The sequence below is a fragment of the Manacus vitellinus genome, unplaced genomic scaffold (assembly GCF_001715985.3).
Source record: "Manacus vitellinus isolate BGI_N305 unplaced genomic scaffold, ASM171598v3 scaffold_53_pilon, whole genome shotgun sequence".
Lineage (NCBI taxonomy): Eukaryota > Metazoa > Chordata > Aves > Passeriformes > Pipridae > Manacus > Manacus vitellinus.
In genome coordinates, this window is record NW_021940637.1 from 3784903 (window position 1) to 3806756 (window position 21854).

The following is a 21854-nucleotide window of genomic DNA, read 5'->3' on the forward strand; positions in this document are numbered from 1 at the left end:
AGATTTACGTCTACATGAACAAGTCATTGCCCACTAGACCAAAAAAGGAGCATTGTAATCATTTGTGTTAATCTCCTACCCAGCCTAGACCATAAGATTTTCCTGGGTCAGTATTGGTTTGCATTACTGGTGTTTCCCCTGAAAAGAAATTTCAGACTTGGTTTCAGTAGCAAGGAATCTACCAGTAGTTATAATACACTTTTTTTAGTACTTGATTATCCTTGTAGTTAATAAGTCTCCTACTCTGAATTTGTGAAGCTTTAGCTTCTTATGGTTTGTTTTTGTACAAAGATCTTTCTGTTACTAAAAGTGTATTCCCTGATGTTGTGGTTTGTGTCCACTGAATAACACACTTGGAGACAGACAAGGGTACAGATTACACTGTGGCAAGTTAAGTCACTGGGTAAGTCTTTTAAAGATGTCACTGAATTCAGCACAAGGATGTGAAAAGGTAATAGGATTTGCACACAGCCATAACAAAATAAAAATGTGGGTTTGTCTGCATTGCATGTTCTATCATAGAGATACCAGGTTAGTAGTGAAGGCAACTCAGAAAAACAGGCAGCTCCATGAGAGACAAGGAGAAAATTCTGTCGTTTAGTGATCTCTCAAAAGTGCCAAGAGTGAATTCAATTAATCGCACCCACAGGTGTCATTCGTCACGTGGGAGATGCCCTGAAAGATCATTCCTCCAAATCCAGAGGACGAATATGTGCCATAGGAATTGCACCATGGGGCATTGTAGAAAACAAGGAAGATCTAATAGGAAAAGATGTAAGTCTTTAAGGAAAGAGCTGTTTAACAAAATACACTGTTAATATTTTTGAAGTATTACTTTACTCTGTTTCTAAAGCAGGCTTAAGAGCTAAAATGGAACAATTTCTTGAAAAAATGTTGTTGTCCAAGTGTATTTCTCAGATTGTCACCTATGACCTCCATGTAAATACAGAGCTAGTGAGGTTTCATTGCTTTCAGTAGTAAAGACCTCACTGTGGTGACAGTCTTATGTCCTAACTCCAGGGTGACATATGGAGACTTCTGTGTCATAAGTCATGTAAGGGCCTTTACGTGTGCAAGGCTGGCATTTATTATGGATGGGTACTCTGGAGGGGCACATGAATTACTAGGAACTCCAAATGAGAATGTATTTTCTAATGCAGTAAGAGGATTAAGTGACAACACAGTGTGTGAACAAGGAGACTCGTTAATGAGCTTAGGGGAACACGCAGGGGAGTGCACAGATGTGACTGCCATCCCCCAAAGAAGAGAGTGCTGTGAAGAGTTCAGATTAGGACTGCAAAAGCAAGCTGTTTCTAATTCTCCTCTGATTTTGATTCTAAAGGTTTGGTTGATTTGTTTCCTCATAAGACATGTGCTTCTGTTGGGTGGGGTGGGGGATTTTCCCATTGGGTTCTTCATTCTAACCCGGGCGCGTCTCTGCCTTTGACACGCAGGTAACACGTGTTTACCAAACCATGTCAAACCCTCTGAGCAAGCTCTCTGTGCTCAACAGTTCCCACACCCACTTCATCCTGGCAGACAATGGTACTTTAGGTAAATATGGAGCTGAAGTAAAGTTACGGCGTCAGCTGGAGAAACACATTTCCCTCCAGAAAATAAACACACGTAAGTACAGTGGGACAAACTGTAAACATAACTTCTGAAAGGAAGGGAGGGAAGAAGGGCTTGAAATACTTTGAGGTATGGAAATGAAAGGCTTCTTCCAGCTCTTTCTAGAAAAATTAGATCAGGACTGTGTGAGTGAACCAGAACATGTGCTGTCTGACCAGTGGTGAGAGGCCCACATCCAACAGCACAGGAAAGCCACGAAACGAGGATTGGATAAAGGAACGGAGAAAAGTTGACAAAAAATAATGGGGAGGAGCTTCAAAGCAGTAAAAATCTAAGGAAAGGAAAATGCACAGAATTTATGCACTTCTGGTTAGAATTCATAAGCATCAGTAAACACACAGGATGAACTGATTTTGTGCAGTTCCTGTTTACAGGAATCCTGTGCAGCTCAGTGATTGCTGGTTCCAAATGTTCATGCTAGCATTTTATTTTCTCTTTTAGATGGATTGATTTGTTTCACTTGAAATATCACACTCAAAATTCCTGGATCTCCCAGATAAACTCAGCTGGGATTTCAATTTTTAATTAAGCAATTATCAAGATGATCTCTCATCAGTGCTTTCATATTTAGTTTTATATTTTCATATTTGTATTTATTTGTATAATTATATATTTGTATTTATACTTAATATTTGCATATTTAGTTTTGTGTATTTTTTAAATATCTTCCAGTTATTATGGCCTCTCTAAAATAACTTTCTAGAACTCTTTTTGCCATTATCTTAAAAAAATGCTTTTAAAAGACATTTTTAATTTTTTGTAGAAAAAAAAGGTTTTTTTAAAAAGATGACATAAAAAAAATTGGTAACTGTGGTTTTCCAGCAACTTTAAAAAAAACCCCACAACTACCTAATAAAGAATGGCCCCAAAAAAAGTTTATGGTCTTTGAATCCACACTTCAATTAAGAGCTACTGGAGAATTGACATCAGTTCTACCCATTGCCTTTCTGACTTCTTACACATGCTACTGTAAACCGTGTAGGCCTGTGTAAATAAGAGAAAACAGACATCCAGAATGACAACTGCATTGAACTCTACAGAGCTTTCTAATAGAGCTTAAGTGCTTTTATAATTAGAGCAGAAGAATCAAGTGGAGAGCCAGGTAAAGCCACGATGTGCAGTTAGAGATGAGCCCCGAGTCCCAGACGTCCTGGGAAGTGTGTAAGGAAGGCTTTGTGCCTACAGGAAGCTTGAGAACCTGAGTGGCCCCAGTCCCTGCCCTGGGCCCTGGGTGTGGGTCAGGGTCAGGTGCTGCTGCCCACGGGCTGCAAACACCAGCCTGAGTTCTGCTGCTGGGCTCTGTCTGCTGCAGGAGTGCTGGCAGAGTGTAGGGTTGAAAAAGGGAGTTCTGGCTTGGAAGATAAGGAAGTCAGGGCCCAGGGAAAGATGCTGAGTGTCATTTCTTTTAATACCACTGGGGCTGGGGATGTTGGTTCAGATCTAGGTGGTGTTTGATGATCTTTGTCACAAGTTGGGAATACACATAGAAATCTGTTCTGCGAAGGGCTGCAGTACCCCTACAGTAACAACATGCAGGGAGTTGTTTTGTTTCTTTTTAATCACTTCAAGCACAGGCACCTCTTCTGCAAATCTCAGGAGGAATCATTAAAGATTTCATGGACACACAGACCGGGCCATACTCTGTGACTCCTCCTTCTCAGAGCTGGGGTATCCTGACAGGAGGATGTCAGGAAGCTTCTGCTGTTACTGTGAATGGTGTTCCTGTTCTTCAGAGAGGAATCAAGGTTGAAAATAACAACACTTTCACGTGTTCTTGGCCATGCAAAAAAAAAAATGCATCTTTATAAAGTACTGATCATTTTACAGATTAAGAACTGAATTCAAATGCTTATAATAGTGGGATTAGTCAGCTTTCAGGTAATGTTTTGTCCTTCATTTCCCCAAGTTTCTTGTGACCAAGGCTACTGAGACCATGTGACCTGTGGGCTTCCCTTTGTCATCCTATGCCTGGAGATCACAGTGAGGCAGGGACAGCAAAGGGATGCTCAGCTGTCGTCTCTTCCATCGCCAGCCATTTCAACCTCATGATAAAAACACTCATTTCATATTTTTTATCTTAGGAGTAAGCCTAAGTATATGTCACCTTACTGAAGACTTCCCATAGGTAACCAAGGAAGAGTTCAAGCATCAAAGACAGTAGCTGGGAGCCATCCAAGTAACAGTGAAGCTAATGAAGCAATAGAACATCATGTTATAGCTGCTTTATCTGTACACGGTATCTGTTGCAAGAGGTTACAAACAATTCATCAACAGCGACTGAATAAGTTATCAGTATGGAGCTGACACAAGAGCAGGGGAAGAGAGGCATCTTGCTCTTTTCCTTTTGTGGCCACAAAACAGCATATGGATGTTTTTCCTCATATTGGCCATGAAATGGCCATCATTTTTCCTGATGGCTCTGGTTTGAAGTGATGCTCTAACACAGAAATCGCACCCACTCATAATATCTCAACCTCTTAAACTAAGTTGCAATGACACTACTTTTTTGTGGTTTTTTTTGTTCTTCTGTTTTTTGCAGGACTGGGACAAGGTGTTCCTGTAGTTGGACTCATAGTGGAAGGGGGTCCCAACGTGATCTCCATTGTCTTGGAATGCCTGCGAGAGGAGCCCCCTCTCCCTGTTGTGATCTGTGATGGCAGCGGGCGAGCGTCCGACATCCTGTCCTTTGCACACAAGTATTCAGAGGAAGGAGGGTAAGATTTCCAGATCTTCACCGGAGCTGTGTCTTGCTCAGGAGGGCACTGTAGGACTATATGCCTTGCTCTCACTGAAGTTTCATAAAAACTCACCTGAAGGACAAAAGGCTACTAACCAAGGGCATTCTGCTGCCAGCCAGCTTTTGCTGCCTGTTTGATCTTAGCCCTGGAGTTAATGAGTAGAAGTTGTTACCTCTTGGGATGTGTTTGATGGTCCTGTGCAGTGAGCCTGCTCTCAGTGCAGTGCACTGTCACACAGGCTCCAGCAGTGTCTGCTGCACTGTACTTGGGGCTGGATTGGGCATGTTAGAAGCAAGGAATGAGTGGAATAACTTTTTTCCTCAGACCAGGGCTGAGGTTGATTGGTGCATGTGTTTGCCTGATTCCAGTGCATTGTGGGAATGAGCTTCATTCTCCAAGAATGCCAGAGCAGCTGTGAAAATGTTGGACTGCCTTCGTTCTTTTGCTACTCTTTACACCTATGATGGTTTTTTGGGGCAGTGCTGCCTGATATCATGAACAGAGTGGAGGATGTTTTCTGGAGCATTCTACTCCACAGCTCTCCTGTCCATTGTCCAAATGAATCTCCTAATTCAAAGTTCTCTGGAGTCTGTCATTTGTATGGTTTTATGGTATTTTATGGCTGGTTGGTTGCCCCTTTGGTGGATACAAAGCCTACTAACAGCATAAAGCTCATCTACTCAAGTGAAAGCCAAGTATTGCATTTTTAGTTTAAAATATTGCTCTTCCCAGTCAAGTAGCATACTTTCCCCGTCGTCATTGTTAATATCAAGATTTTATCTTTAGTAGCCAGATACAGGCAAAACCCTAATATATTGCCTTGATTAGGGTATGGCACCTGTCTTGTGCTGAAGATACAGCCTATTTCCTGGAGCTTAGCTTGGGTTACATATCAGGGAAACAAATAGTATAATCAAGGAGTGCAGATATTACTTGCTGAATTGGGAGAGCATCTCTGATCCTAGATTTTTTTTGGTGTTTAGACATCATACATATTTAATCCTACAAGGAAATATTTAAGAGTCAACAACTTTCTTTTCCTTTCTGCCAACCAAGCCTTCCTGTGCTGGTTTAAAGGTAAACCAGCAGGGGAAAATGAACTCAACCCAAAAGAGAGATTATAAATCAGAATAACAATTTAATAAAATAATACAATACGTACAATTATACAGACAAACAATTGGTTTTAACCCACAAAACCCAAATGTATAACCCAGCACCCTGGGGCATGAACAGAGTGGTGTTCTTTGGGCCCCCTGAGTCCAAAGTAAAGGGAGAGGGGGAAAACCTGTTGGTGAGAGTGCTGTTGCAGTCTGTCAAAAGTGGTGATTGCATTGTCCCAGTCAATAGAGTCGGTGGTCTGCAGTCTGGTTGAGAGAGCGGTGATCTGCAGTCTTCCTCTGGATCCCAGTAGTGGTTAAAAAAATCCCAAGACTCCAAGATTATATATTCTCCAGTTCAGGCAGGAATACTCAGTACTTCCCTCAGGGCGGTGGGGGGGGGGTCCTCAATGGGCGTGAGGACAAAAACACCCTTCTATCTTGAAGGCCTCTTAGCATCTAGTTTGTAGCCTGATCAGTCAGGCTGCTCTGGGCAGAGGGTGTTAATAGTCTATCGACAACAGTTTCTGGGAAATGGCATGGAAGGCTATAGAATACACAGTTTTGGGTTACACCCATCCAGTGATGAACTGGCCCAGCTGTTCTAACTAGGACACTTCCTTAGCTTAGATCAAACTTTCTGTTTTTTCTTTTTTTCTTTCTCATTCGTCCTTCCTATCAGCTCATGGGTAATTGGAAGAGCTTATCAGGATCAGTCTGTCTGAGATGTGCTCACTGCATGACTTTTTCTCCCAGTGGATATGATGCAGTGTTCAATTTTCTTCTCCAATAATTATAAGATAAATATGTTCATCTAGTAAGGCAGATCTACAATGAGAATTTTTTGTCAGTCCAATCATTTTCTCACAATCAACTTTGAATTTTACTGTATCTCTCAGCACCTGCTGCTAATATTTTCCATCATCTGAAAATACATGTGTTTTATTAGGAAATGCATGAAGACTGAAGGGTTCTGGTTCATATTGCTTGGAGAGATGAAACATTTCTAACCTTTCTAGAATGCTTTCAGTATCATTTCTTGAATCATTTTTCAGCTTGTTTGTTTCTCGGGTATTATGAGGTTTCAGATATGGCAGCAATTTCAATCCTCTAAGAGGATAACCAGGATAACCAAGGTGACATATCAGTAGCATGAAATATTTGGGGATTTTCAGCTATATGCAAAGGGCCTTGCAACATTTAGAAGCAAAGGTAGGGGTCCTGTAAGTTATAGTGCTAACTTATATCCATAATATATAACAAGAGTAAGAGCTACGTGCATTTTATTCCAGGGTGAAAGGATAGTTCAAGTTCTCTGTCAGTTTTTAAATCAGTGCTGAAGTACTGAGATACATAAAAGCCAGTTTGAGTATGAATTTCCTGGTTGCAGTTAACTCCTCCTGAACTCCTTACCTGTACTGAATGAAGGGTGCTGTATGTTTTCATTTCTTTTCAAAATGAAGTCGTTGCTCTGATGGATGAAAACTTGTTTCTCAAACAGCAGACCTTCTGAATATATATTCGTTCTGGCAATGTCTTCTTTTATGTCTCATTTTCTTTTAGGATAATAAATGAATCCCTCAGGGACCAGCTTTTAGTTACCATCCAGAAAACCTTTAACTACAACAGGAATCAAGCTCATCAGCTGTTCATCATTCTTATGGAGTGCATGAAAAAAAAAGAACTTGTAAGTATTCTAAAAGTAGTTCACAAAGATCATGCCTGTGACCAAGTTTACAGAGTACTTTCAAGTGCCATTTTCCCAGGGTTATAGTTTAAACTTTTTTTCCCATATAGCTCCATTAACTGTACACAGTCTTTCACTCATAAGCATAGGCCAAGAAAAGAATTCTGTCTTCTGGAAAGCCTCAAAAACAAGTTTCATATTCTTCTCCTGTGTAAGTTGATAGGAATCTTTTTTCACAGACTTGAGCAAGGCAGACTAAGACACTGAGATAAATGCACTAAACCCACGATCAACTGCTCCTGTGTTAGAAAGTAGAGGAAAGATGATTGAAGAAAGGGTTCCTGGGGGCAAGAAGCAGTCAGAGTGCATGAACACCGTTTGGTTTCTGACACAGTTAGTCTTTAACAGCCTCTCATTGCAGTCAAATGACCTTTGCAGGCCTTTCAAAAGAAACTGAAGCATTAAGTGCTGTTGAATATCCCACCCTTTCGTGCTCCTGGGTTGTCCCAGATCTGCTCTGTGTGCAGTACTACACACTCAGGTTCCTGCCTGTCTGCCCCATCACAGCTGCAGAGAAAAATGTGCTTGGGAAAAGAAAACCTGTCATGTGGAAACAGTGCATTGAAATTGTGTTCACTGTGCCTGTGACTTTGCTGGCAAAATGGATCTTTGAGTGTTTTCCTTTGACGAATTGTTTCAGTGAAATTTTGTCAATATGATGCTGAGATTAGTTCCATTCACATGCCCTCACTGGAAGTCAAATTGGTAAAAAGCGTGAGTGATAAACTGACTGGAAGAGAGTCAGCCTTTCTGGAAGAATTGGTTGAGAAAAGAGAGCCCACAACTGCTTTAGTCAAACTGTTTTGAATTTTCAATGCACATCAGAGCAGGCCTGGTTTACTCAGCAAAATTCAGACACTGAATGCAGCCTAAGCAGACTTACAGTTTGTTTGTTGATAGTTTTGTCTACCTTCTTGTTAATTAATGAAAGTTTTCCTATAGTTCTTCTCTCTTCTAATGTCATGTATCTTTGCATTCATGTGAAGTCTATTCTAACTTTTGAGAAAATTGCTATTCCCAGTAGTAATGCTAGCATCTGCTGTGGAGAATTGTTTTTGGAAAATGAAGAATTTGGAGGTTTTTCTCTGCATGTGGTATTAACTTATCAAGATGGAACATTAGGTTATTCTGCTTTTGAATTACCAATCTTTTAATATGTGGTTCAGTGGCTAAGCTTGAATGAATTAGTATTTTTAAAATCAGTGAGTTGTAATGGACCGAACTAAGCAAATATGACTGGAAATAATCGCCTTTCTTTATTATTTGGTTCTGCCATTTTGATTGTCATACATAACATAACCTGCAGCTGAAAAAATTTGAGTGTTTTTGTCAAGAAAATGGATGCTGTGATAGGTATCTCGGGTAACTAGCATTTCCATTTCCGAACTGGCATTTCCATTACTGCTGGAAAGTAATGGAACTGTCAGAAAACAATCAGTTTTGCATGGCAGTTTTGTCACCATTTTCCAAAATTCATGGATTTGGTGAAGATTTTCATCAAGTTTGTCATGTTTAGCAATGCAGGGATATTTTAGGATAAGTTCATTGAAAGAATTTATTTGAACACTTTTGTGAAAATTAAATTTCAAAGAAAAATTTAGTACTTTTTGAACAATCTGAAGTCTTACGAAATAATAAAGCTGCACCGTTGTGCTCTGTTTCCTGTTGCATGTTCAGTCTCTCTGTCCCTGTGTTGTAATTCCCTGTGTTTGGGTTTGTGCTCCCTTTAGATCACTGTGTTCCGCATGGGCTCCGAGGGCCAGCAGGACATTGAGATGTCCATCCTGACTGCTCTCCTCAAAGGTGGGTCTCACAGGCACTTAGGAAGGATGCACAAGACAGTCCTATGCACTGTCTGAGGTTCACTCTTCATGTTGTGTCTTTGATTTATTCTCTTGGATTCTACCAAGTACCTGAATGTGCTTGGTTAAGGTTCAGCTTCACAGGGAGCATAAAATCTACATTAAAAGCTTTGTGTGACTTCCCTCCCCTGAAAGCCTGAGATGGGAATGTTGCAACAACTATACTATTGATACTTCAGCTCATTTTATTGCAGTTTTAGCATACATTAACACAGTCAGAAGAAAAGGTGGGAAGAGAAAAGGTTGTCTGGATTTTTCCAGATCTCAAATTGTGATATTTAAGCCTTAGAGCAATAGGATCAGTTCCATATTTGTTTGGAGTTTGTTACATTTGCAGGTATATAGTAGTTGACACAAGCTCAATATGAGATCACTGGAGTCCCCAAAGCAAAGAAATAAAGAGAGGAAGTATTGCACTCTTATCTACAGCATCAGCCAGAGGAGTTGAGAGGGGTCTTTCAGAAGAGTTAAATATCTGTCTTTAGTGTCAGAATAGAAGTCAATGTAGGAACTTTTTAAAAAAGGGAGATAATCTGGTTAATCCTTTGGAAATCAGGATTATGGGGTTACATGGAAGATGTTATAAAGCAATTTGATGAATCCACTACTTTGTGGTAGAATTTTTCTAATGGTAGTATGATACAGAATCAGGCTGGCTGTTTTCTAGTTCTTGGAGAAGTGAATTACAGAAAGTTGTCCAATCTTGTTTCATCATGTATGAAATACTAAATATCTGTGTGTTTCCCTTTAGGTACCAATGCATCTGCTCCAGACCAGCTCAGCTTGGCTTTGGCCTGGAATCGTGTGGACATTGCACGCAGCCAAATCTTTGTCTTTGGACACCACTGGCCAGTAAGACAAAGTTTTCCTACTCATATTGTTTGTCAGAAGTTCAAAGTAAATTTAAATTAAGTTGTGTAATATTCACACTTTCAATATTGAATTCTGGTTTGTGCTGTTAATTAAATAAGAACATCATATTTGTTTTGAAAGTTTTATACTGTCATTTGCAAATGTTTAGCAATAATTTAATCTCTGTGAAAGAAAGAAAAGCAATTTCATGACAAGCAGAAAAATAACCTGGAGAGTTGGGCAGAGACAAACCTAATGAAGTTCAACAAAGGCAAGTGTGGGGCCCTGCACCTGGGGAGGGATAACCCCAGGTACCAGCACAGGCTGACCAATTCTGCTGAGAAGGATCTGGGAGTATTGGTGGATGACAAGTTGTCCATGAGCCAGCAGTGTGCCCTAGGGGTCAGGAGGACCAATGGTATCCTGGGATGCATCAGGAAGAGCACTGCCAGCAGGTCGAGGGAGGTGATCCTGCCCCTCTGCTCAGCCCTGGTGAGGCACATCTGCAGTGCTGTGTCCAGTCCTGGGCTCCTCAGCACAGAGAGACACGGAGCTCCTGGAGTGAGGCCAGTGGAGGGCAACAAAGACGATCAAGGGACTGGAGCATCTCTCTTACAAGGAAAGGCTGAGGGAGCTGGGCCTGTTCAGTCTGGAGAGAAGACTGAGAAGGGATCTTATTAATAACTATAAATATCTCCCAGGCGGGTGCCATGGGGATGGCTCCAGACTCTTTTCGGTGGTGCCCTGTGACAGGACGGGGAGCAATGGCCATAAACTAAAACTCAAGGAGTTCCACCTCAACAGGAAGGAGAACTTCTTTCCACTGAGGGTGGCAGAGCCCTGAACAGCTGCCCATGGAGGCCGTGGAGTCTCCTCTCTGGAGAGGTTCAAACTCCCCTGGACGTGTCCCTGTGTACCCGCTCCAGGTGACCCTACCTGGGCAGGGGGTGGGACTAGGGGATCTCCAGGGGGCCCTTCCATCCCTAACTATTCTGCAATTTAAGAATCCTTGTGGGATTTGAAAGGAGAAAAAGCTCTAAACCAAAAAGCATTCACTGGGAACAACCTGTGACCTTACACAAAATGGGACAATAGCAGTCCTGGTCACCCCCAGTGGACCTGTAGGATGCACTGGCAATGGTTACCTGGACCTGCTTTACCACTGACTGTGTCGTTGACATGTGCCAGCAGCTGGCAAGGTCCCCAGCTACCTATTAAAGTGTACAGCAAGGAAATTCGTGGATCTGTTTCGAAGGAATTCTGTTGCTCACTTCATTCACAGCTGTGAAAATCTCTATTTGGATTAATGGAGCAATACCCTGATGCACAGAAGAAACCATTGCAAAGAGCCAGCTTCTGGTAGGCAGAGCTGTGCCAGATGAACTAAGAAACAGATCTTCAGTAAAGCTTTAGGTCCTGAAATTGCATTTTATCTCTCAATTTATTGGAGTTGAATGCTGCACTAGTTGATGAAGTCAGTGGTGAAACTGCAGTTCATCTGTGTAACTAAAATCTAAAATCCTCCAATTTCATGTCTCACTGTATCAATGCTTTTTGCTTTAATGTGTGAACCATCTGGTGCTGAATTACTGTGAAGTGTTGTCAGGAGACCAGCCTGAAAGAGGCTGTAAGAATGAAGGGAAAGAATTTTGGTGGATTTTTCACGTAGTTGTCTTTCCTGCAACTATGCAATAAAATGACACTCAAAGGAATACCATTCGTGTGCATGCTATACAGAGTAGAGAGATTTATTTCATTTGGAAGCCCACATAATTAAATTTAAACAAATGTTGCTGCATATGCAGTTTTATTTCTTCACTTCTAGTAATGTGATGTTTCCAATATTCAAGGTTCATTAAAATGCTTATGCAGAGAGGATTCAATAATCCTAAAGATTACAAAATATTATTACTATAAAATGTTTAATTGGGTGGAATGTTCCAACCTCCATATTATAGTGGTTAGATTTTGGGGTTCTACCAAGCAGCTGAAACCTGGTACTGCTTTGGCCTAGTTCATAACTTTTAATCCACAGGAGTCTGTGGAAACAGTGTCAGCCCGTTGTGATTCACTGCTATTTCAGAGTCATAAAGATTGCTTTCAGACCAGCCTGGGATGCAAGTTGGCAGTTGCAGTTTTGTCTAGGCTTTGGAATGGAAACAAACCTTGTTAAAGGCTTGGTCCTGAAGTTCTCTGTGCAGAGCACAGGCAGTTGTGATCCAGGTAACATGTCTGTGGAGGTGACACAACCTCAGTGTTTGCTGGAGCGTGTTAAGCCTCCCAGTGACAGCCAAGCAGTGGGATCCATGTGTGCCTGCCTGCCTTGGGCACCTGGGCTGGGAAGGGGAGGGCACTGAAAAGCCCAAGTGTGTCTCCAAGGGTAGGAATGCAAGTGCTGCCTGCAGAAGTCAATGAACCAGTGAGTGGCCCTCTGTCCTCTGCTTTCTGCCTCTGTACTGTGGATGCTACTTGGCATCATGCAGCATTCTTGTTGAGCTCTTTCTGTCCAGCTCTTGCTGCTATTTATTTTGACAGCTATTGCTTTGACTGAGAGCAAAGGAACTGCAGTGTGACGATCCTCCAGCACTGGTTTTATTCTTTGAGAGAAATCCTCCACAGTCTCCCTACTTTACTGCTTTGACTCTGTGTTATTGACTCCGTGTTATTGACTCTGTGTTATTGACTCCATCGACATAACAGCTTTAGGAAAAGTGCAGAGTTGTGAGTGTGCAAGGTCCTCATACTTAAGGAAATTACCATTTTTAGTTGAAAGGTTAGAAGTGGTGACAGGGGAGGAAGTTCAGTAGGAGTGTATCCAGTTAAATAATCACTGTGGGATAAATTAGGTTTCTAACCCTTTTAATGCATTATAAATACAGCCTATAGGAAGCCTTACAGCTTCTGATGGTACAGCTCCTGAGAAGGAAAAGAAATCTCCAGCACCTCAGACTAAAGGAGCCAGAGGGAAAGGAAAAGGAAAGAAAAAAGGAGGAAAAGGAAAAGAAGAGCCAGAAGAAGAAACAGACCCAAGAAAGCTTGAACTCCTCAACTGGGTAAGATGAAAGTGTTTGTACTGAAACTGTTGAAAATTGTTTCTTTCATCCTGAGGGACAGGGAGAGAAGGAAAATACACATTTTCATTCTACAGGATTCTCATTCCCGTAGTAGATTGTGCAGGGATGTTGTTCAATCTTTGAGGCAGGAATCCCTCTCTCATCCCATGTGCACCACATGCAGCCATTCCTCCAGAGTACAAGTCAGTGCTTACCTGTACCATTTCCTTCCCTGCACTTGTCAGAAGGAAACAAGAGTACCAGTGAGCATCTTCATCCTTCTGCCTCTGTGTTATTTTGACTTGTTCCTGTCATGCTGAGCAAGTAAATCCCTTTTTCACATAGTGTGTCAAGCATAGTATGCCTGATTTAATTAAAAATACTGAACAAAATAATTGAAAGCTACAAGTTGAAAGACAATGCTACAGCTGTATTGCTAAAAGTTTCTGTCCCTGCTCTCTTCTCAGCCAAGACCTCACTGGAGAACTCTACCATCTCTATTGACTTGCACATGGGTACAACGTTATCCTCTAAATTCCTTTTCACTCACAGATTAATCCATGTATTTGGGAACTCAGGGATATCCTAAGCAATGAAAATGTTTGTGGTTGTTGGCCAGCCAACTCTTCTGTACTCATGTGGTCTCTCACTCTCCATTCTGCACTCCAGGTGAATTCCCTGGAGCAGGCCATGCTGGATGCACTGGTTCTGGATCGAGTGGATTTTGTGAAACTGCTTATTGAGAATGGAGTGAATATGCAGCACTTCCTGACTATTCCTCGCCTGGAGGAACTTTATAATACTGTGAGTGACTAGAAATAATAAAATACCTTTTTCTTCTTCTTCTTCTTCTGAGATACGCTTGTTTTTCCAAAAAGTTCTAACCCTGACATCACAAAGGTAGTGGATAGCAGTAAAGGGAGCCATTGCTACTACACAGTGTCCCATTGCTTTCAGATGCTATTGCAGTTTGTTATGTAAATATAGTGATGTATTTAAAATGCACGTTCACAACACCTAAAAGAACTAATGTGGATAGTCAAAATTTAATGACCAGTCAGGAGTGGCCATCTCCTTTGAATCTCAATTATTTTTTCATGTATGTGTGTTTTAATATTATTGAAATCAGACTCTAAATTTGGTAAAGCACTTACACAGCACCTTTTATTTTAGCACATTGCAGAAGTCAGTACCATTTTTCATTGTGGCCCAGCAAAGCAAAATTTTTCACAAAGCTGGAGAACATCATACTTCTTTATTCAAATTCTCTCCTACCTGATTCATTTGGAATGTGGCTTTTCTAGGCTGTCTTTCTTTCTATCACTTAAGTGGCAGTTAGTCTAGAGCAGCATTCATACAAAATATAACCTCAGTCTAGTCCTCCAGTGCCTTCATGACTCCTGCAGCAAGTGCAAGTTCAGACAATACCAACAAGTGCTGGTGATTTGAGTGCTATGACTTGAATCAGCACAGGAAGGGTTATAAAAAAGGGTTCACACAGCTCTTGATAGAAATGTGTTTGTCGCTGTACCCAGCTCCTTCTTTTCACCCCTCTGGAGTCTGGTAGCACATGGTTGTCTTAAGTTCTGCTTATGGTGCCAGATCATTAATTATATTTGTGTTTGGCAAGAACCTGAAGAATTCAAGCTCTGATGGACCATGAATTATTTTTGTTTCAGAGATTGGGTCCACCAAATACGCTGCATTTGCTGGTCAGAGATGTGAAAAAGGTAAGTTCTACTAACGGCAGTGTTACATTTGCATGATTGCATTAGACGTGAGTCAATAGTAAAGGCAGCACAGCAGGGGGGAAAGCAGACATTTGAAATTAGATGGCAGCTCTTAAGGAAAGGAAAGATAAATATCTGCTTGTGACAAACAGTGATGTCAGTCTAAATTGGGTGTGGCACTGCTAATCATTTAAAAATTAAGTTTTTTAAGCTCCCGGTAGTGTGATATGGCATTTGAGATTTAGGTTTTGTTTCTTCTCTACAAGAAGCTCCCATGCAGGATTTACAAAGGAGGAACAGAAGGAAATGCCTGTAGGTTATCTGGAAGCCCCATTCATGAACACAGAATTTGTTCCCTTTTGTTTGTTTCCTTGTGTGTATTTTAGTTACTTTTCTCCCATCGCTCCTTCTTTTACCTGGGAAAAAATCTATTCTGTCCTAAATTTGTTATTCATTTGTTTCCATTACATGTAAATTTGTTCATTATCTGTGAATAGGGAGGGTCATTGTAAGATTTGTCATATTTGATCTCTTTAAGGTTTTGGAGCTTTTATTCAGTAAAATTCAGCTGCATTAAATTGTCTGTACTCCTTTTTGCAAGAAAAACTCCCAGTTATTCCCGAGAGGTTCAGATATGGGAATTATTCAGTACTGGGTTAATGTATAATTCATATTCCTCTGCTTCTCTCATTCAGCATTGTCTCTGTGTCACTAATGTTCCTCTGCATTGTGCTCTGTCTGTCTCTCCCCTCCTCCACTGCATTTCCATGGCTCCTCCTGCAGCGGCAGTCCCGGGGATTCAGTTGGGTTAACTTGGAGGTGACGCTTCCTTAGGATGTATCCCTTCCTTAGGATGTATTCCTTAGTTGTGTCCTCCTAGCAGCTGCTCAGTGGTGCTGTAGAACAGTTATTGCTCTAGGATGTGGCTGGGACAGTAATGCAGCATTTGCAGCTCCCAGTTCTGACAGTCACGACAACTCCCCAGTTTTAGGTGTAACCATGGAAATTCTAGTTTGCTTTTTGCTTTGATGCTGGGCTGCACATTAATCATGGTCTGCAGTGTAGTATTAACTGGAGATAATACGATGGAATATTATTTTCCATTTAAAAGTGTGTAAAGTATGCTTGATATTCACCATAAAATTAGGTCATGCTTTTATGCTGGATTATTGATAATCAGTACAAAGTTACTTAATTTCACCAATATAACCCTTGCAAACAGTGCAGACTTGTATGGACACTGACACAGTGTAGGGGTAAAACAAATGAGTTTGTTCACAACTATAAAAACTGCCAACAACAAAACCAAGAAAATATGACCCCAAAAATTTTCATGATGTGAATCAGCAATAATTTCATACAAATATTCAGATACTGAATCCAGGGGTTGTAAATAATACCCATGTGCCAATTTAATCATAACATATGTCTAGCCACACAATTTAATCTGTGTTATGTTTTCTTATCCAAAGTCCTTATTAATTTATTGTCTTTTTTTTGGTAGGGAAATCTTCCACCAGATTATCATATCAGCCTAATAGATATTGGTCTGGTACTTGAATATCTCATGGGTGGAGCTTATCGCTGCAACTACACCCGGAAAAGTTTTCGGACTCTTTATAATAATTTATTTGGACCAAAGAGGGTAAGAATGAGTTCATTCTGGATGTGGGCATCATGCTGATGGTAAAAAATAAGTAGTACTCTGTTCCTTCATTTTTGTTAAACATTGCATGCTAAATTCTAAAGGAATGCTGCAAGATTGAATGAAGAGCTCCAGTAGGGAAGTTACATAAGAAACCTGTAAGACATCTCTGTTAAAGGATGGGAGGACATGAGAGGTGGTGAATACACTGATCTGGAGGGGAATTTCCACCTATTCCAGTAGTTTACAATCCAAGCATTTCTGACTGTGGTGTGCTTAGAAGCACTTTTTTTTTCAGCTTTGGTGACCACATGGTGATTTTAATTCTCAAAGCAATATATTATTGACTAATTCATTTAACTCTTCCATTTGAACCAAAATCTTTCACTTAGGTGCAGCATAGAAAATATTTGCTAACCCATTGCATTCCTGCAAATACAATTAAAAGGGAGAGTAGTGATGATGATGATGATGATGATTGGTACAATTATTTAGAATAGTAAGTTTATAGTAAATATTGTGCATTTGTAGATGAAAATGGTTTTGCTTGGTATTGTTTGGTCTTTGAATTTTGTCTTCCATCTAACTGATTTTTCTTTTCTATTTTTTAATATTCAGCCAAAAGCTCTTAAACTACTAGGCATGGAGGTAAGTTGGATTTGTTGTAAAATACTGGTTTATCAGAACATTTCTTGATTCAGTTCTGTTCTTGCTCTTAACTTTTTCATTATGACTTTAAGTAAATTTCAACTGGACAGGATATTCCATTTTGCAAACATTCTATGAAATACTTCTGACCATTTTTTTATGAGTAGCATCCTTAGAACTGCTTAAAGCTCTGCTTGGTAGTCTTCAGGCAACTTTTAGCACTATTATGTAATAACATGTTTCATGTTGGAACATGCTGTAGATTTTATCATTCGTGTGTGAACATTGATGATATTGAAAAGAGAATGTGATCCAGCAGTGCTACTTATGGTGAAATCTCCTTTAACCATGAAATAGCAATTTCTGGGCTGATGAAGTTTTATCATAGAGAAAACCTTTAACTGGAGTGAAAAATCAAGGTGGTCAGACACGTCAGCTGCTGTTCTCCACTATAAAACATCTTGCTACTGTGATGGCACTATGCTTTGTGAATGATGGGCTGATCCAGAATTTGGATCCAGCTCCTGCATCAATTACTTGTGTGTCTGCAGAAATTTGTAACTGAGCAAAAACAAATCTGAGATGATGCCCAAAAACTCACTCTGTTTTGGTGGTAGTTGTTTCTGTTTCTGAAAAAAAAAAGTATCACAATACACCAAGAAAGCACTGCCAGCACAGGGCCAGGCATACTCCTTGGGAAGTGTGCTTTTATTAATGTGAGAGTGTTCAAGCACAGGGTGTGGACGTCCCTTATGTTATATTTGATGTGAATCATACCCACACACAAATGCCTCTTTTTCACCAAGCAGATAAGGAGCCTTTTTCTCTACAGAGAAAGTCCATGTTATGTTTAACCTCTCTGATCTGCTTCCCTTTTTCTAATGGCTCAAGGCCAAAAGCTCCGCCCCTCAGAGGTGTGACCCTCTCTGGTCAGCATTGACCACAGTGCTTCTCCAAAAGCACATTTTGATTTTCTTTCAAATGTTCAATGTGGCACAAACCCAAGCGCCCTCTCCACTCGACAGCCCACTCCCTTCTTCCAAGAGAAGGAAAAGTGAAAAGAAAATTTAATATTTCTTGTGCTGAAGTGGGCAGTAAATTGATGTGACTTCAGCTGTTTTGGGATTTTGATTTTCAGTATTAGCAGCTCTAAAAGAAGAATTTTAGACCTATCAACACTTTGTCTTTCTTACCTATTTTTTTTTTATTATTATTATTTTCTTAGTGAGAAGATTTTCGTAGTGAGAGATTCTCAAATCTCCATTTGAGATTTTATGTCCTGTGCTTCAGAGAGGCTCAACACTTCTGCATGTAATTAATGACCTTTGAATTTCTGTAAGAGACAGAAGTCAGCACTTGCAGTTCTTAAAACTGCTGAAGTTCTTAAAACTGCATGCTTAATTGCTGACTGAAGAGTCATCTTTGGAAGCCTGGGGTGTGAGGCTGAACTCTGAACTTGAATTTAAGTTCATATTTTGTTGAAAAATAGTGTTTTGTTGAAAACAAGGACTGACTTTGTAGAATAGTAATTCTTTTACTTGCAATCCACTTCTGAGGCTGGAATCCAGGTCTAGAGTGATGATGAGCTGTCTACACCTATATATGCATTGTTCTTCCTACGTTATTTAAACCTTAATTTTCCCAATCATGGCTTTTCTCCCTTCAGGATCCTGCTTCATTGTCACTACTTCCCTTCAGTTACTTCCAACCTCCCTATCCCTTTAAGACATGGGATCCTTATACCTTCCGTTTGCACTGCACACATAAGAGGAGATTGCTTATTCCCAGGTGAACACTCCCTTTGGTATCTTGCTGTTCTAAAGGACTCTGCCCGTCTTTTCCGTTTGCATGTTGCCCCTCCACCTGCATGTGGGTCTGAAAGCTGCCTGGGTACCCGTGAGATGTGCAGGTATCCCTGTTCTTCAGGGATGGACACAGACATACAGAATGAGAAATGACAGGGGAACCTATTCATAGAGAATTCAACTTTGTTAGAGCTCCCTTGGCACAACTGGTACACTTCCACATGTGGTGCAGATGTGTGCACAGTGCAGTGTGAAGGGATGCCTTCAGAACCAAAAGGTCCTACTGCCCTTGCCCAGGATAGGTGACTCGGAATTACGTGTGCAAGGAACGGTGCCCTGACTAAAACCTGAAGCTGTGTGTGCTTACCCAGTGCATGCTCATGTCCCATGTCCCATATGTCCCATGCTATTGGCTCATTCTAGCAAACAGCAAAAGCAAGTTAGAACTCTAAGTATTAATGTGTCCTCTCAGTACTTGTTCTGTGCATGGTGCCCTTGTCAGGTGGGCTGTTAAAGACTGATGGGAACAATTTTTCTTTTTTCTTCCCAGGATGATGAACCTCCCACCAAAGGGAAGAAGAAAAAGAAAAAAAAGGAGGAAGAGATTGATATTGATGTGGATGACCCCGAAGTGAGCCGCTTTCAGTACCCCTTCCATGAGCTGATGGTGTGGGCCGTGCTGATGAAGCGGCAGAAGATGGCCCTCTTCCTGTGGCAGAGAGGGGAGGAATCCATGGCCAAGGCACTTGTGGCCTGTAAGCTGTACAAGTCTATGGCCCATGAGTCTTCTGAGAGTGAGCTGGTGGATGACATCTCTCAGGATCTGGACAACAACTCCAAGTTAGTAGATGCAGAACAGACTTTATACCTACTTGATACAAGGGGTTGTGTGACCTACTGACAAGTTTTACTTTTAGTAAAGTACCATTTATTTCTAGAATATAGTCACAGAAAAGGCCATTTGGAGCCAATTAATCAACAATAAACAAGGCAAAACATGGTAGTATTGCAAGGCAACACTAGCGAGAAGACTCACATTTTTTTCTGACAATGCATTCTTTTTTCAGCTTTTCTCTCTGTAAAACTAGCTAGTTTTATTTCACAAAGTTATTTTCAGAATTTACTCAAGTAAATTAAGGGGTATCTGATGATATGCCTAAACTGGTCTCAAGATGTTACTGGTCTAAGCAAATTCTCTGGGGTCATTAACAATTTGTTTGAAACAAATCAAGCTTGAGATTCAGTTGTTCTTGTCATTGTACATGTATGTGGATAAACATGATGCCCTGTGAACAGAATCAAAACCACAAGTGCAAGCAAACACTGATTTCTAAGTCAAACTTCACCAGACTTTTCTTGCATTTTCCAGAGATTTTGGCCAGCTGGCTGTTGAACTCTTGGATCAGTCCTATAAACACGATGAGCAGATTGCCATGAAACTACTGACCTACGAACTGAAAAACTGGAGTAATTCTACCTGCCTGAAGTTGGCTGTGGCAGCCAAGCACAGGGACTTCATTGCTCACACGTGCAGCCAGATGCTCCTGACGGACATGTGGATGGGGCGCCTGCGCATGCGGAAGAACCCCGGCCTGAAGGTACCTCTGTGCAGGGACAGGGTCAGGGGTGGTTTGGGGCATTAACACTGCCTGAGGCAGAGTGCACAGGCAAAATCAGCTGACTAAGGGGAGATTTTTAAGAACATAACCTGTTTTAATGCTAAGTTCTTTTGTTTCCAAAATCAGCATATCTAAGGAATATTACCCCATGACAAAGGAAAATATAACTCCATGAAAGACTCAACATGACTGGAATCTGAGAGAGAAGTTGTGGCTTTCAATAAAGCATGAGATCTGTTAATTGAGAACATATTTATTTGATTAAATATTAGTTGGATAGAAGTAAAAAGATCTCCATTAGGGATCTATGCAATGGGAAGGGAGATAAAATGAACCAGATGCAGGCACATGCTTCTTATATTGTTCAGTGTTGTAGCAGAAGACACAAAGTCGACTCAGTGTTGCAAAGAGTGAAATCTGTGCAATTGCATTGTGTGAAACTGTGATTTTTATGTTGCTCCTCTGTGATTTGATGATGCAGTCTCTCTTACTGATTGTAGTATTTCCCAATTGTTGGATTTACAAAAAAACGAGTAATGTGAGGGGGTTGGCACGAAAGAGAAACATCAGTGAGTCAACGTTAAGGAAGCAGAGCAGTGCTTGCTTGTGTATGCTTTCATGTGAATATAATCCTTTCCTTGCTGTGTTATGCACTTGCTGTCACCCATCTGGAGGCCCATCCTGCTGGTGCTGCTTTCAGTCTCACCTCCTTATTTCCTCAAATCCCCCCTTACTGACAAAGTGCTGCATCTGTCTTTGCAGGTGGTACTCCCAAGTCTGCTGACACACACATTGCACTCTCTGTCATTCTCAATTTTTTCCACTTTCCCATGTCTCCCTCTTAAAACTGTTTAAAATCTTCAGACAAGTGTCCTGCCTTTCAGATTGCATCATGGTGCTTTCTAAATCTGTTTATTATCTTCCTTTCTCTTCTCCAAAGAATTAGTCAACCTCCTGATGTTCTAGTTTCATCAGCTGCATTCTTTTCTCTGCTCCTTTTCTGTACTTTGACTTGTGTTTCTTCATCCAAGCAATCTCATATAGTAAAAGAATTCCCCCAGTGCTATCTGCAAAACTTTTACCTTTCATAGGTTTTTTTAACTATTGAAACTAATTATAGTAGCTAACTAAAGTTACTATAAACTCTAGTAACAAACATGAACCCTTTTCTAACCACCATTGTGTCTATTCCATAATGTTTCTTTAGAAAACACTAATTTAGCAGCACAGTTTCTTAATTGCAGAGTATTTGTGGAGATGAGAGGCTTTTCAGGGTGCCATATTTTCATAGAATACCTTATTGCTTCATATGAACTACTTACTCATTTCTGTAGTTTGAGGATAGCACAATATCTTGAATACTATACAAAAGAAAATTTTGTTTATGGGATTTGCCTAGTTACGAAATCTATAATGTAAATGA

General features: G+C 40.7%; 1 protein-coding gene across 1 annotated transcript in view; it reads left to right on the forward strand.

The window, feature by feature from the left end:
* TRPM1 (transient receptor potential cation channel subfamily M member 1) overlaps positions 1-21854 on the forward strand; it is a 96501-nt gene that overhangs the window by 59066 nt on the left and 15581 nt on the right. The window contains exons 9-21 of the mRNA XM_018081467.2: positions 650-774; positions 1455-1626; positions 4172-4346; positions 7034-7157; positions 8948-9020; positions 9831-9931; positions 12811-12984; positions 13654-13788; positions 14664-14714; positions 16219-16359; positions 16978-17007; positions 19363-19652; positions 20182-20410. Of these exons, the coding sequence (XP_017936956.1) occupies positions 650-774; positions 1455-1626; positions 4172-4346; positions 7034-7157; positions 8948-9020; positions 9831-9931; positions 12811-12984; positions 13654-13788; positions 14664-14714; positions 16219-16359; positions 16978-17007; positions 19363-19652; positions 20182-20410 (1820 nt within the window). The remainder of the gene's footprint in view (positions 1-649; positions 775-1454; positions 1627-4171; positions 4347-7033; positions 7158-8947; positions 9021-9830; positions 9932-12810; positions 12985-13653; positions 13789-14663; positions 14715-16218; positions 16360-16977; positions 17008-19362; positions 19653-20181; positions 20411-21854) is intronic.